This window comes from Piliocolobus tephrosceles, chromosome 14, assembly GCF_002776525.5.
Source record: "Piliocolobus tephrosceles isolate RC106 chromosome 14, ASM277652v3, whole genome shotgun sequence".
Lineage (NCBI taxonomy): Eukaryota > Metazoa > Chordata > Mammalia > Primates > Cercopithecidae > Piliocolobus > Piliocolobus tephrosceles.
This window is the reverse complement of record NC_045447.1, coordinates 29,980,004-29,995,807: the sequence shown is the minus strand read 5'-3', so window position 1 is coordinate 29,995,807 and position 15,804 is coordinate 29,980,004. Positions and strand designations below refer to the sequence as shown.

General features: G+C 40.3%; 1 protein-coding gene across 2 annotated transcripts in view; it reads right to left on the bottom strand.

The window, feature by feature from the left end:
* The window catches only part of TMEM245 (transmembrane protein 245), a 102,089-nt gene that overhangs the window by 5,824 nt on the left and 80,461 nt on the right, over positions 1-15,804 (bottom strand). Inside the window, exons 14-16 of one of the 2 annotated variants that reach the window (XM_023202173.1) lie at positions 14,529-14,629; positions 12,703-12,877; positions 9,865-10,059 (exon numbers count right to left, since the gene is read on the bottom strand). In XM_023202173.1, the coding sequence (XP_023057941.1) occupies positions 9,865-10,059; positions 12,703-12,877; positions 14,529-14,629 (471 nt within the window). The remainder of the gene's footprint in view (positions 1-9,864; positions 10,060-12,702; positions 12,878-14,528; positions 14,630-15,804) is intronic. The other variant, XM_023202180.1, reaches the window with a different exon arrangement.

Below are 15,804 nucleotides of genomic sequence, written 5' to 3'. Positions count from 1 at the left end.
AAATGTTTAAATCTTTTATGATTTAACAACGAAAGACTTGTTGACTTCCAGCCTCCTAGACGTGCAGAATAAGTTATGGATGGCTGAAAGTTATAACTGACTAATTTAACTTACTTAGCTGGCTCCCCAGCACTGAGTGTGTATTTCCTACACCAGCACCAGCATACAATCCTGTGACAGACCACATGCAACCACTATTATACATATCCCCTCCCTTCCAACAAATTTGGAATACAGTTCTAAGGCTGGGGTTTACTATGTCCCATCCTCTTTTATCAGCCTCAAGGTTGTATTGAAAAATCCTTTTTATCTAATCTGCTTTTGGTTTCACTAATTCACAACTTCACTAAATCTTCACCTAGCACTTTCTATGCACCAAACACCATGTTAGGAATGGCAAAACAGTGGTAAAGTTAGATATAGCTCCCACCTTCAAAAAGTTTACCAACTGATGGGAAAAAACAATGAATTAAACACACATCTATAAAACATGTATTAAGTTTCAACAGAAGTATAAGATACCACAGGGACACAACAAGGACTTCTTACCTAGTTCAGTTTCAGTAATGTTTCTCACAAAAAGGGTACTTTGTATAGACCATGATATTGGACTTGGCTGGGAGGGAAGTGGTATTCTTTACAGAGGGGACAACACTGCAAAGATGACACTGCCTTCTGGTAACTAAAACAAGTTTAATAAGGTTGAAAAATGAAATGCAAGGCACACAGCACAGAGATGAATCTGGAGAAGTAGACAGAAAAAAGGCATGAGAAGAGAAGTCTGACAGGGCAAATTAATATGTCAGCTTTATCTTGAAGGCCATGGGAAGCCACTGTGGGAATTTTAAGCAGCAGCAGAGTAGAATATTTATGTTTCAGAAACATCAGAGAGAGGGTGCTATGAAGAACAGACTAGAGGGGGGCCAAACTGGAGGCAGGCACCAGTAAAGAGGCTGCTGAAGCAATCCTGGCAGTGGGTCACACCGCTGGGAGTAAAGAGGATGAACAGATTCAGGAAATTTTCAAGTAACAGAAAGTGAATCAAATGTACTCCCTTTCTAGCCCCAGTTTACTCTCTTTTCTCAATCTTCTAAAGTGGAATGACAGCGAGTACACCCCAAATGAAATTCTTAGGGTGAGCGTAAAGATCTGCAGAAGTGGGGATGGTTAATGGCGCGTATCTTTATGCCTCACTTTACAGAGACCCAGAGATGGGGTTTCACCATGTTGCTCAGGCTGGTCTTGAACTCCTGGACTCAAACAATCGCCTGCCTTGGCCTACCAAAGTGCTGGGATTACAGGCATAAGCCACTATGCCCAGCAGATACTCATTTTTTGTTGTACTTTGGGTATTTAGTTATGAAAGATATAAACCTCAGATTTAAAAAGCGAGTACAAAAACAGCCACAAGTTACTAAATCTTCCCTAGAGAAACATAAAGCTGAGTTCCTAAAGGATCACATTCCAGTTGTCACCTTCAACACTGTCAAGGTGTAACAGACGGCAAAGGAAAACTATAATATGGAGAATAGCATCCCCCAAAGACTTCCTGGGATATACTCCTTACAGGATTTTCTGGGCTTTAATATTCAGAGACTGCTGCTCAATTTTTAGTAGAAGTGAAAGAAGTGTATCAAAGCAAGTCTGATTATCCTGTCCAAAAATCAAGAAAGTACGCATGATTACAGGGATGTTTTTGCCTTTCCCTACCATCCCATCTCCCTAAACAAGCCCACTATTAATAGAGAACAAAGGAAGTGAAAGGTTCTGATTATTCAGTAGAGGCCAAAATAGTTGGGAGCCCAAAGCTGTGCTGTACCCATTACATTCTCACTATCAACAGTGAGCAGCAGAGAAGGTCTTCCTTCCTACAATCTTTCCTTAGGAGAATGGGCATTCATCTGTGTGAAGATAGCAGTCTAACAAGTTTTTTTTGCGGTATGGAATTAAGAGGTATGTCTGCTTAATAAAATGCAACCATCTATCCTCTATTGTCACACTGTAACAATATACAAATTCCTAGAAAAAGCCAAGCCCTTTCAGAGCTCATGCTTCTGTAACTACTATTCCCTCACAGCCCATTCATTTCTTCCACTAGGAATTGAGCATTCTGAGTACAAAATACTGTTGACAGAGACTGACATCAGTAATTAAAACACACTTGGCCCTGGCAGTAACAGCAACTATAGTCAAGTTGGGATGGGGGAGAGAGAAAAATAATCAAGTATATAAATGAAAACTGTACTCCAAAAAAAATAAGTACAAGGTACAAACTATAAACACATTAAACTGGCAAGGAGGCCATAACCTAATCTTGGGGGTAGGAAACACTTCTCTGATGAACTGACATTCGAACTGAGATCTGAATAGTTAGGAATTTCTTAAGAAGGAAAGATGGGGGGATTATCCAAATAGAGAAACCAGCAAGCACAAAGGCCCAGAGTTTCAATGGCACCTAGTGTATCTGAGGCCTGATGGAAAGCCAGTGTGGCTGCACCTTGGACAGCAAAGGCCATGAAAGAAAAAAAAAAAAAAAAGAACTAAGAGGCAAAAGCAACAAATTCTAAGAAGGTGGAAAGCGGGTGTGACTGCTATGATCTGGCATATGTGATAGAGTTTGGCTGTCTGTCCCGTGCAAATCTCATGTTAAAATGTGATCCCTAATGTTGAAGGTGAGGCCTAGTGGGAGGTGTCTGCGCCATGGGAGCAGATCCCTCATGAATGGCTTGGTGCCCTCCCCCTAATAATGATAAATGAGTTTTTGCTCTATTCCTTCAGGTAAGAGCAGCTTGTTTAGAACAGCCTGTCATCTCTCTTGCTTCCTCGCTCTCCATGTGACACACCTGCTTCCCCTTTGCCTTCCACCATGACTGGAAGTTTCCTGGGGCCTCACCAGAAGCAGGTGCTGGCAGTATACTTCTTGTACAGTCTGAAGAGCCATGAGCCAAAATAAACCTCTTTTCTTTACATAAATTTTCTAGCCTCAGGAATTCCTTTATAGCAATGGAAAACAGACTAACACTAGACCCTAAAAAGCTGAATCTTTTTTTTTTTTTGAGACGGAGTCTTGCTCTGCCGCCCAGCCTGGAGTGCAGTGGCTGGATCTCAGCTCACTGCAAGCTCCGCCTCCCGGGTTTACGCCATTCTCCTGCCTCAGCCTCCGGAGTAGCTGGGACTACAGGCGCCCGCCACCTCGCCCGGCTAGTTTTTTTTTGTATTTTTAGTAGGGACGGGGTTTCACCGTGTTCACCAGGATGGTTTCGATCTCCTGACCTCGTGATCCACCCGTCTCGGCCTCCCAAAGTGCTGGGATTACAGGCTTGAGCCACCGCGCCCGGCCCAAAAAGCTGAATCTTAAACCAGCAGTGAGAAAGGCCGGGAAACATTTTGATTTATTCGGAGAAATCCCCCAGGCTTAGGAACTGGTGACATCAAGTAACTCTGGAAGTAGAGTCGGAGATGGGGGAGAAAAACAGGACTGCTCTACAGTTTCCTTAAAGAGCAGTAAGACAACACCCTCTGATATCCTCACCCCACCTCCCACCCAGCCAAGCAGCTGACTCCACCCTCTCCCCTCCTTGGCAGAAAACTAGAGGTTTTTCCCCTCTGGAGGTAAAACAAAAAGTCTCTGAACTAGTGCACAACAGGCAGAAATGAGGGTGGGCATCCATCCCAACACTGGAAGATTAAGTGGATGTTTACATCTTGAAGGCCGTCCAGACCCTTTCCTCCTCCTGGCTCCCAGGAGGCTGGCAGCCAGGCTTTTAGTCTCTAGCCAGATTAGAAGCTTTGAGGACTACACGAGCCCAAAAAGGGGACCAAAATCACTGATATTAAGGGCTGGACAAAGCAGTGGCCCTGCCACATTATATTATGGGAACATATATCATAATCCACCACAGCTTCTGAGTCTCTTTTTTTTTTTTTGGGAGAGTCTCGCTCTGTCACCCAGGCTGGAATACAGTGGCACGATCTCGGCTCACTGCAACCTCTGCTTTCCGGATTCAAATGATTCTCCTGCCTCAGCTTCCCGAGTAGCGGGGACTACAGGTGCATGCCACCATGCCTGACTAATTTTGTATTTTTAGTAGAGATGGGGTTTCACCATGTTGGCCAGGCTGGTCTTGAACTCCTGACCTCAAGTGACCCACCCACCGCGGCCTCCCGAAGTGCTGGGATTACAGGCGTGAGCCACCACGCTCGGCAGTGTCTCATTCTTAACATGAGCCAACAGCCAAACATCTTCAATACCCGATATTGTGGTTCTGTTAATACAGGTTAGTGTCCCTTATCTGAAATGCTTGGGAACAGAAGTGATTCACATCTTTTTTGCATTTGGGAATATTTACATTATACTAACCCCAAATCCAAGAATCCAAAATCCAAAATGCTGGCCGAGTGCAGTGGCTCATGCTTGTAATTCCAGCACTTTGGGAGGCTGAGGAGGGCAGATCACCTGAGGTCAGGAGTTCGAGACCAACCTGGCCAACATGGCGAAACCCTGTCTCTACTAAAAATACAACAATTAGCCAGGCATTGTGGCATGCACCTGTAGTCCCCGCTACTTGCAAAGCTGAGGGAGGAGAATCATTTGAATCTGGGAGGCAGAGGTTGCAGTGAGCCGAGATTGTGCCACTGTACTCCAGCCTGGGTGACAGAGTGAGACTCCCTGTCTCAAAAAAAAAAAAAAAAAAAAAAAAATCCAAAATGCTCCAACAAACACTTCCTTTGAGCATCATGTTGGCGTTCAAAAAGTTTGATTCTGTAGCGTTTCCGACTTGGGATTTGGGATGCTCAACATGTATGGCAAAGGTAGATGGATTTTATAGATGTCATAAATGTCCCTCATTAGCTGACTTAAAAAAGAGAGATTCGGTGGCTCAAGCCTGTAATCCCAGCACTTTGGGAGGCTGAGACGGGCAGATCACGAGGTCGGGAGATCGAGACCATCCTGGCTAACACGGTGAAACCCCGTCTCTACTAAAAAATACAAAAAAAATCTAGCTGGGCGAGGTGGCGGGCGTCTGTAGTCTCAGCTACTCAGGAGGCTGAGGCAGGAGCATGGTGTAAACCTGGGAGGCAGAGCTTGCAGTGAGCTGAGATCTGGCCATTGCACTCCAGCCTGGGCGACAGAGCGAGACTCCGTCTCAAAAAAAAAAAAGAGAGAGATTCTGCTGGGTGGGCTAGGTCTAATCAGGTGAGCTCTTCTTTTAAAAAGTCTAGGGGTCAGAGACTGAAGTTAGAAAAATACTCTCCTGCTGGCCTTAAAGAAGCAAAAACCCAGATTATTAGCTGCCTATGAAGAGAGGCAGCCTCTAGGAGCCATGAGTCTCAGTTATACAACTACAAGGAAATGAATTATGCCAACAACAGGACCGTTTGAAAGGGGACCCCAATCCACAGATGAAACCCCAACTGTGACTGCAGATTGTCAGGTCCTAAGCAGAAGAACCAACCAAGTTTTGCTTGAACTCCTGACCCACAGAAGCTGTATCGTAAATGTATAGTAAGCTGCTAAACATGTGTAATTTGTTACATGACATACAAAATATAAACCTGTAGGCTAAAAAGGCACATTTTATTCTAAGGAAATAACACCTCAATAAAGGAGACAGAAAAACATGTGCAAGTAGAAATGGAAACCGTTATAGTAAAGCTACAAGATAAAGTTGAAGAAATCACCCAGAAAATGGAGCCAAAAAGACATAAGTGAAAAAAGAGAGAAAGTATTTAAAATATGAAATGCCCAGTCCATGAAGGTCAATGTCAAAATAAAATAAATTTCTGAAAGAAGAAAAGGAAAATAATGAAACAACTCAAGAAAAATGTCAGAACACCAGAACATAAGTTTTCACTTTTAAAGGTCTTAGCAAGTGCCCATCAGGACAAAAAACACAGATAAACAAAAACATCTTATATGTCTTCAAACAGTTAAATTAACAAGAATCAAGAATAAAAATTGCTTCAGACTTTTAACAACAATCCTAGAAGCTAGAAAACAATGAATAAAGAAATGTTAAAGAAAAAATGTCAAGCATAGAATTCTCTACATAGGAAAGCTATTGGATTAAGTATGACATTAGGAAAAGCTTTTTGAGACATGCATCATCCCTCAAAATTTACCTCCTCTGCATATTTTCCCGAAAATCTACAAGACGATGTGCTCCACCAAAAAGGAATAAATCAAGAAAGAAAATTATATAGGATATAAGAAATAAGGATTCCAATGCAAGGGAGAGTTGAGGGAATACCCAAGGTGACAGCTGAACAGCAAGCCAAAAGGACAGCACTCCAATGGGGCAGACCAGGACACTCAGGAGAGTCTTGTTCAGAAGACCAACTATGCCTGGTGCAACTGAACATACCAAGTGGATAGGCAAGTGCCTGGTGCAGAGCTTGAGATGGGATTAGTTTTAAGTACATGGAAAGCAAAGCAAAGCAAATAAAAACCAGTATCTTTACTAACTCAAGAGAAAGCAAAAGTCGTAGGGGTAAAGAAATATTAGAATATATGACAAGGCTCAAATATGAACATAATTTAAAGTCATAATAATGTAAAACCTGAATACTGATCTAACCAGTATCACAGTTTGTTCTGGGGGAATGGGTAGTGAAAGCTAACTTCTAACTTTCCAAGTGGGAAGTTATTAGATGATGCCTATACATGACCAAATCAGAAATAAACATGTCATTTCAAGATATGGAGGTAAATATCAAAATAATTAGGGTCAAAAAGTGGTTCCTCTTAGCAAAAGGAAGAAGAGGGAGAAGGCAAAGCCTTTATTTTTCACTGAGTTTTGTAGAAATTTGACTCTTTAAACTACGTGCATGAGTAACTTTGAAAGACAAAGGCTATATATATGGGTCCTCACATTATCTTTTTCTACTCCGCCATACCACATAAGCATTTTGTACTTTCAGAAGGAGAAAGGGTTAAAAAGGTTTATTACCTCTAAAAGAATTCATTTAAGTTGCTTTTGTTTCACCTTAAAAACTAATTCTTGCTTTAGTAACTTGAAATCATTAAGTTTTACTCAAAATAACAGCAAAATATTGATCAATTCTCTTTTTTCTTTGTGTTTGGCGAGCCCACGGAACACAGCCTCAAGTTAGCAAGTGCATTCTGTTGCTTTTGAGCACACTGGCATCTCAGGTACCTGAGCACTTGTCTTTAAGAGGCAAAGGCAGAAAAGGATATCACAGTGTCACCACCACCAAACTGGGAAGGCCCTTGTCAAAATCACCGAAGCACCTCTCCTTTTATTCTTTTGGAAAAACTGATTTTCCCCTGCCATCAAGTAAGGATTATGCATTGGCTAAAATGGCCCCTAACCAGCTCTAACTCAGAGACGGTACTGCATTTGTCCCGAGTTAAAGGACCATGTCTCTCTTCACAAAATATAACACTGAAAACAAAATTAAGCAGAATCATGTGTTAAAGAATTTTACATAAAAGTATAAAATATTTTCATTAAATGCATTGTCAGAAACAACTTGTCAATGACTCCTTGATTATACAAGAATATCTAGTGGCAGGAAAACTAGTGTTTTCCAATTGCAGATAACAAGGTGAATGCCATATAGTTTATGGAAAGTTAAAAATCTTTAAAAGTTAAAAAGTAAAAATCTTTTACTTTTTATTCTGAGACTGTCCTTCTTACTTTTTTGTTGTTAAAATGTAATTTCTGGCACACGACATAGAAAACTGTTTTTAAGTATCCACCTAAACTTAAAACCGGATGTATAACCAGACATTCCACTTTTATGTCCAACTACAGTAAGTACTATGCGCATGTCCACCAAAAGACATGTACAAAAATGTTCATGGCAAAACAAGATTTTTTTTAAAAAAAGAAAGTATAGCAACTTGAATTATACCAGACATAAACTGCAAACTACCCAAATATCTATTAGTCCTACAATGATTAAATGTGACTGTAATATATTCATGTAATGGAAGATTAGACAACAATGAAAGAATGACCAATGAACAGAGTAAAACATCCAACAACATGAATGAATCACACAGAGATACACTATTGAGCAAAGATGGCTGACTATATGAGTATGTACCTACCATACGATTTCTTTCACATGAAGTTCAGAAACAGGCAAAACTAATGAAAAGTGACTACAGTTAGAACATCAGCAGGCAGTGGGGTCTGAGAGGAGGCAGGGAGAAGCCTTCTAGAATAACAAAAATATTCTATATCTTGATATGGGTAGTGGTTACATGGGTGTGAGTATATGAAAAAAATCAACCTGTCTATTTAGAGGTATATTTGGCTATTTAGATGTACATCCTCACCATATATAAATTATACCTAAAGAAATTTAAGAAAATAAGACAATTAGGAAAATTTTTCAAACATTATAATTTATTTTATGAAATGCTGGTGACAGCGGATAACAGCAATTGTTATTTTCATATCTGTACTTACAAAATAACAACTCTATATTGGTGTTGCAACTCTATATTGGTGTCCCAAATAATTTTTTCCCAACTTTGTGTTTTAAAAATGTATAAACCTACACAAAATTGAAACGCTGGTACAATTAACAACCATATATCCTTCATCTAGATTCACTAGTTGTTAACATTTTGTTACAGCCACTTCCTCTCTCCCTCTGTTTTGGCTGAACTGCTTGCAAATAAGTGGCAGACATCATGACCGGTCATCTTTAAAGGACATTCTTCTACAGAACAAAAGTGTCACTGGTTATGACTGGCTATCATTGTATCACTGGTTATCAAAGTATCATTGTTAAACTGGTTAAACCAAATTTAACATTGATATATTATTTAACATATGGTCCACATTCAAATTTCCCCAATTGTTTCAGAAATATTCTTTATAGATTCCTCCCATCCCCAATCCAGAAATCTATCCCAGACTCATGCAATGCATTTGGTTGTCCTCTTTCTTTTTCCTTTTTTTCTTCTTTTCCATTTTTTTTTTCTTTTCCTTTGAGACAGAGTCTCACTCTGTCGCCCAGGCTGGAATCCAATGGCATGATCTCGGCTCACTGCAACCTGTGCCTCCTAGGCTCAAGCGATTCTCCTGCCTCAGCCTCCCGAGTAGCTGGGATTACAGGCGCCTGCCACCACATCTGGCTAATTTTTTGGGTATTTTTAGTAGAGATGGGGTTTTACCATGTTGGCCAGGCTGGTCTCCAACTCCTGACCTCAGGTTATTTGCCCACCTTGGCCTCCCAAAGTGCTGGGATTAGCAGTGTGAGCCACTGCATCTGGCCTGGTTGTCCTATTTCTTGAGTCTCTTTCAATCTGGTATACCATGTTCCACATGGTATTACATTTTTTAACTTTATTTTTGGCTTTTCATGACATTAGCAATACTCAAACAGTGTAGGTTTTTTTTTTTTGAGACAGAGTCTCATTCTGTTGCCCAGGCTGGAGTCCAGTGGCACAATCTGGGCTCGCTGCAGCCTCCGCCTCCTGGGATCAAGCAATTCTTCTGCCTCAGCCTCCCGAGCAGCTGGGATCACAGGCATGTGCCACCACATCTGACTAATTTTTGTATTTTTAGTAGAGATGGGGTTTCACCACGTTGGCCAGGCTGGTCTCGAACTCCTGACCTCAGGTGATCCACCCGCCTTGGCCTCCCAAAGTGCTAGGATTACAGGTGTGAGCCACTGCTCCCTGCCTCAATATAGGTTTTAAATTTTCTTGGTATATGAAACCCAAAACTCTGCCAACGATTTGTATTTACTTAGCGTCTTCTGCAACCTTTATCACAGCATTGGTACTCAAATACCTTTATCCTGACAAGTCTGGATGAAGCTACTAATCAAATACAGAGACAGGACAGCTTTACAGCTTACGATTATTCTGCTTTAACTCACCGCTGAGTCTGAGCAGGCCATGGGGTCTGGTTTGGCGTGGGCACTGAATTCGTGGGACTCACTAGCATGGCACTATAGATATTGGAAGCAACCACAAGTATGCAGAGAAGAATAGGCCCGATGATTGCTCCTTCCAGGCCTAGGTAGTATGCTCCACCGGCCACTGCCAAGCCTGTCAGGTAAGGATGGCCACCTCTGGAATAAAGAGCATGACCTTTAACACACAAAAACTGGAGTAAATCTGAAATACATTTCTAATACAATGTTCATTCTTTAATACACTATGCTTTTTAGCAATATTATCAGCTTTCTTTAGATCTTTTAGATCACCTCGATGCATACAATGAACACTGACTGCACTAACACTGAGATGCAAGATTTTTTTTTCCTATGGGTGACATCTGCCTCTTTTTATAGCTCCAGGAATGAAATAATAAAGTCAGCAATGTTAATAGATATTTTATACCCATTTCAGGTGCCTGCCTATGACGGGTTAATGTTGGCTTAGGACTGGTTAAGAGTCACCTGTTAAGTTTTCCTCCATCAAGGATAATTAAGTGAGCATATAATTCAGTTAATTATGCTTTTATACGACAACAACAACAACGATAGCATCCCTGTTACTCATAGGTCAGACTTTTGGCAACCTCCTAAAATACAGTTTTTAACACAGGTAATGATAAAAGGCCTCCTGAGGAAAATATCTGTCACAAAGCCCAACATTTCTATTTCACAGGAGAATCACAAATGCCCTCCAGCTTATTACAGTATCACTTACGGAAGTGGAATGAAATAAAATAGAACACAGTAGCACAGCACATTGACAATGACAAGAAAGGACCACTGACTGCGAAATAAGTCACATTCTGTTTGTTTCTAGTTTTAAACATAGATGAGAAGAACAATTCAGTGAGGGGCAAATAACTAAATATCCTGGAAGGATGTTCTGTATTATAGTTAAATCAAAGTAAGACTTGTGGAGAACCAGTCTTCAGGATACCATTATATTCATAATGTGTTTGTCTTTCTCATTCCAAAAAAATGATTTAGGGCAGTATTCCATGTTTGCTAAGTAAACTTCTTCCCTAAACAACACATTCAAGGAAAACTATCAAAAATGCTTAAAGCTTTTTTTCCCGTTCCGTCACCCAGGCTGGAGTGCAGTGCTGCAATCACAGCTTACTGCAGTCTCGACCTCCCAGGCTCAAATGACCTTCCTACATCAGCCTCCTGAATAGCTGGGACTACAGGCACGTGCCACCACACCAAATTAATCTTTTAATTTTTGTGCAGCAGGGGTTTCACCATGTTTCCCAGGCTGGTCTTGAGCTCCTGGGCTCAAGTGATCCATCCACTTCGGCCTCTCAAAGTGATAGGATTACAGGCTTGAGCCACTATGCCCAGCCTTAAAGCTTTAAAAAAAAAAAAGTGTGGGAGTTTATTAATAAAAGCTTAACCTATTAAAAACTAAAACAATTTATGTCAAACCTTTCATTTCCCAACGACAACGTTTAAAGACAGTATTTTAGGCCGGGCATTGTGGCTCACGCCTGTAATCCCAGCACTTTGGGAAGCCGAGGCAGGCGGATCACCTGAGGTCAGGAGTTCAAGATCAGCCTGACCAACATGGTGAAACCCCATCTCTACTAAAAATACAAAAATTAGCCAGGTGTGGTGGTGCACGCCTGTGATCCCAGCTACTCAGGAGGCTGAGGCAGAATGGCTTGAACCTGGGAGGCAGAGGATGCAGTGAGGTGAGACTGCGCCACTGCACTCCAGCCTGGGTGATAGAGGGAGACTCTGTCTCAAAAAAAAAAGACAGTATTTCTTTAATTCCAGCTGTAAACCTTAATATAAAATTTACAGCAAAGTTTAAAGAAATAAAAGCACTTAAGTATAAATCATACTTAGTCCTACTCAAATGTCAACCGTGACACACTAGTTAACCACACTATGACGTTCAGCCTTTTAATTTTCTCAAGTTTTAATATGACTGAGAACTGGCTTGATTTATTTAGTGCAATTTCTAAAAGAGATATCAAAACCTATGAAAACAGACATTTATTTATTGTATTATATGGCTAAAGTGTTGATTCTGACTTAGATTTAATCTGTATTTATCACAGAACCATTCCAATTGTATCTTTAGAGAGTTCTGCTTGCCAGAAATTAACCTGCTGAGATTTGGTTTCACATGGAAATCCTCAGACATACAATCTAACAACATTTTCTCCAAAACCAAAGAAGTGATAAAAATAATCACTAACAGTTCACTGTACTTAAAATATTTGATGTACATCTGGTCATAATTCTTTTCTAGGTTAAATGTCACTAAATCAAGAGAAAATTATTCACAATTTGGTTTTAACCTAGGACATCATATAGTAATATTATAAATAATACATATGTAATAAGAAAATATTGGCAGGGCATGGTGGTTCATTCCCGTAATCCTAGTGCCTTGGGGAGTTCAAGGCAGGAGGATTGCTTGAGCCCAGGAGTTCAAGGTTCAAGGCTGCAACGAGCCATGACTGCACCCTGCACTCCAGCAGTCTGGGTGAGATACTGTCTCAAAAAAAAAAAGTTGCTCTGGAACTTTCAGGCAACAATAACCAAAAAAAAAAAAAAAACACCCCAAAAATATCATGCCTTGTAAACAATATTATTTTAAATGAAAATTTCATTATATCAGTGGGAACACAAAAGGCTATTTCACTGAAAACTCCTACTACCAGTTCTTTTGTATACCCGAGAGAAAAAATCCTCCTTCAAAAAAAAAAACAACAGAAATGCCTGGAGGATTCACTAATAACTTAAGAAATTCTGTGGCTTACTTACCCTGATATGTCAGAGTAGATTGCAGTATCTACAAAGTATGTTGGCAAGAGATGAAAAATCAACAGTAAAATGGCCTTGCATCCTAACCCTTGTGTCAGCCACAGGTCGAGAACTGCAGGTACTGCTGCCCAATATGTCCCCAAGAATGGCACTGCTCCAAGGATTGCTGCTAACGCTGAAAAAAGAGTAAAAGAAAAGCAACTTAACATCATCAGCAAAACACTAACAAAGCATAAGAATCGAAGCCATAGCTCCTCCTCCTCAACAATTTCCAACAAAACAAGTTAAATAAATACTCACAAACTCTAATATTAGGGAAATGATATGCCCTATCTAACTGAATTTTCTAGCTAAGTAAAGGCTCAGTATCTTAAAACGTGATACTAAAAATCTTTCCAAGTCTGTGTCTTATTTATGGATCTCTTCTTAAGCAATAAAATTCAAGGGTTCTGTAGTTGTTACTCTCAATCAATAGTTAATATATGGTCCTATAAATATACCTACAGAACATGTGTCAAAACTTGTACTGAATCCAAAGCCCAATCAGAAATTACTTTCTAAACCTCAGCATATTCTTTACTTTGCTTCTTTCTAATAAAATAAACAGAAAAAATCCTGAGTTGAAGGACCCTGCTTCAAGGTCATTCCCTTTCAGAGCAGTATGTTCAAGCACTCTTCCTCCATCTGGCTTCTCTCCAGGTTAAGAGTAAAGCAGATGTAGCTTCTAGTTCTGGTCCTACCAGAAGCCAGGTATGTGACCTTGGAAAACTGGTCTCTCATCTATATGAAAAGTCTACCACTCCGCCTCACAAGGTGCTTGCAGGTCAGAGGGTAGGTTTGTGAACATCACAGTAGGGAAGAATGTGAATGAACTTGAAAATGTAGAAGGAAGCACAGAAATGGGGGAAGAGGGAGATGGTGGTAGAAGCAAATGTGGAAGGCAGAGATATTTAGGAAAACAAGCAGTCATAGAAATAAAGGAAGGAAAAGTAGAACCACCACCACAACAGATCTTAAGAGGTATGGAGGCAGCTTATGTGCCCTCAGAAGCATTCATCTTGCCCTGGGATGTAATCCCTCATGGACAAAGCTATTTGACGACACATTGCTCCCTGCCAATCAGTTCAATTCAAACATTACCGAGAGTCAATTATGTCCTAGGTGTTATGCTAAGTGCTAGAACATTCATTCATTTAACAAACATTTAGGGCAACTGATATGGGTTTGGATCTGTGTCCCCATCAAAATTCCATGTCAAATTGTAATCCCCAATGTTGGAGGTAAAACCTGGTGGGAGGTGACTGGATCATGGGGGGCAGATTTCACCCCTAGGTGCTGTTCTCATGATAGTGAGTGAGTTATCGTGAGTCTGGTTGTTTAAAACTGTAGCACCTTTCCCCTCTCTTCCTCCTGCTCCAGTTATGTAAGACATGCCTGCTTCCCCCTCACCTTCCACCACGATTATGTTTCCTGAGGCCTCCCCCAAAGCAGGAGCCACTATGCTTCCTGTACAGCCTGCAGAACCGTGAGCCAATTAAACCTCTTCTTTATAAATTACCTAATCTCAGATATTTCTTCAAGCAGTGACAGAACAGACTAATATAGCAATTTTTACTATGTGCTGGGTATGGTTCCAGCTGCTGGGGATACAGCAACAAACACACACATTATAAATCATATTTCTGTTCCTAATGTGGACTAGATTTGATCTCAAGCCAAAAAATTTAGTTTTTTAAACTTGAGGAAGTAGACATTTCCTAGACGTATGTAAAATGGCTTAACTTTCCTTAAACAGAGAACAGTGGAAAGTGTAATATGGTTGTTACCTGATGGTATGAAGACAATATTGATGCCAAATATAGTATGAGTCAGCCAGGTGTACAATCCATAGAAGCCAGCCATTTTGAGGGAAGCATCAAATACCCCTCTGGAATGCCCAAAGATAAAAAGAAAGAGTAAATAAACACAGTGTCATATCGTGATTCAGAAAAATCACGTGGCCACTTGATTCCAAATCAAGTAATAGCTTTAGTTTTTCTGCTGGCCTGAGAATGCTGTTTTCATTTTATTTCAAAGAAACAAACACCTTATTTTAAATACATTTACTAAGTTATTCTTCATGTAATATGAAATATGTTTTATTTGGAAATATATTTACTAACTATTCCTTAAATTTCTGATGGAAAAAATAACTGAAACACCTTAAAATACTCTATTCTCTGAAATAATTCATCAACTTCTCACTCTGAAGCAGATATTTCACCACCAAAACAAATGGAAAGAAAATCAAGTGTGAATAACATGTTTCCAAGAATACAGTTTAAGAAACCCAGGCTCTGGCCAGTCTGCCCCTTTTGGAAACAGCCAGTAACGGACAGTGTAACTTGTATTTCACCATCTTTCTTTTATTTAACAAAACCTTCCTACATTTCTTAAACTATGCAACTAAGCCTACAAAGTAACATCTCTTACAAATGCTATCAAAGAATGCAGGTCATTGGGAGAGAATTTACGGGAAAAAAAGAGATTCCTAACTCCAGAGTAAAATCAGAGAGGAAAATACAAGAGAGATAAAAACAGACACATATATTTGGTGACTAATACAGGAATTCCGTACATGAAAATCTGCAATGTCAGGTGCTCTGTGTTTTTCAGTTGGAAGATTAGTAAGGCAGCACTGTAAGGAGGGGAAATAAGGAACTGTTGAGAGAGCACAAAGGCAGCAACCTGTAAGTAATCTCAAGGCAGCACAAAATCATAAAAACCTGGACTCTATGGGGCGGTGCAGAGGGGTGCAGGGAAAGCACCCTCATACGTTCACTACAGAAGAAAAGCTGTAGTTGAAAAAGAAGACGTTAGCCGCAAAGGAGACCTTGTACATGCAAAAGGAAACACCAAGCTTTTCTAAAGCATCCCAAAAGAGGTATACTGTTAGGAGCAAAGTCAAGCCCTGTAATCTAGTGATTCAGTCATTTAGTAGGGTTCTGGGACATAGATCCAGTGGCAGAATGGCTCCCCAATTATAAAACCTGCTTTGTCATCCTGACCAATAGCTTTCACTAGACAATGTCGTAAAGGTGCCATATGACTCTGCAACAAGAA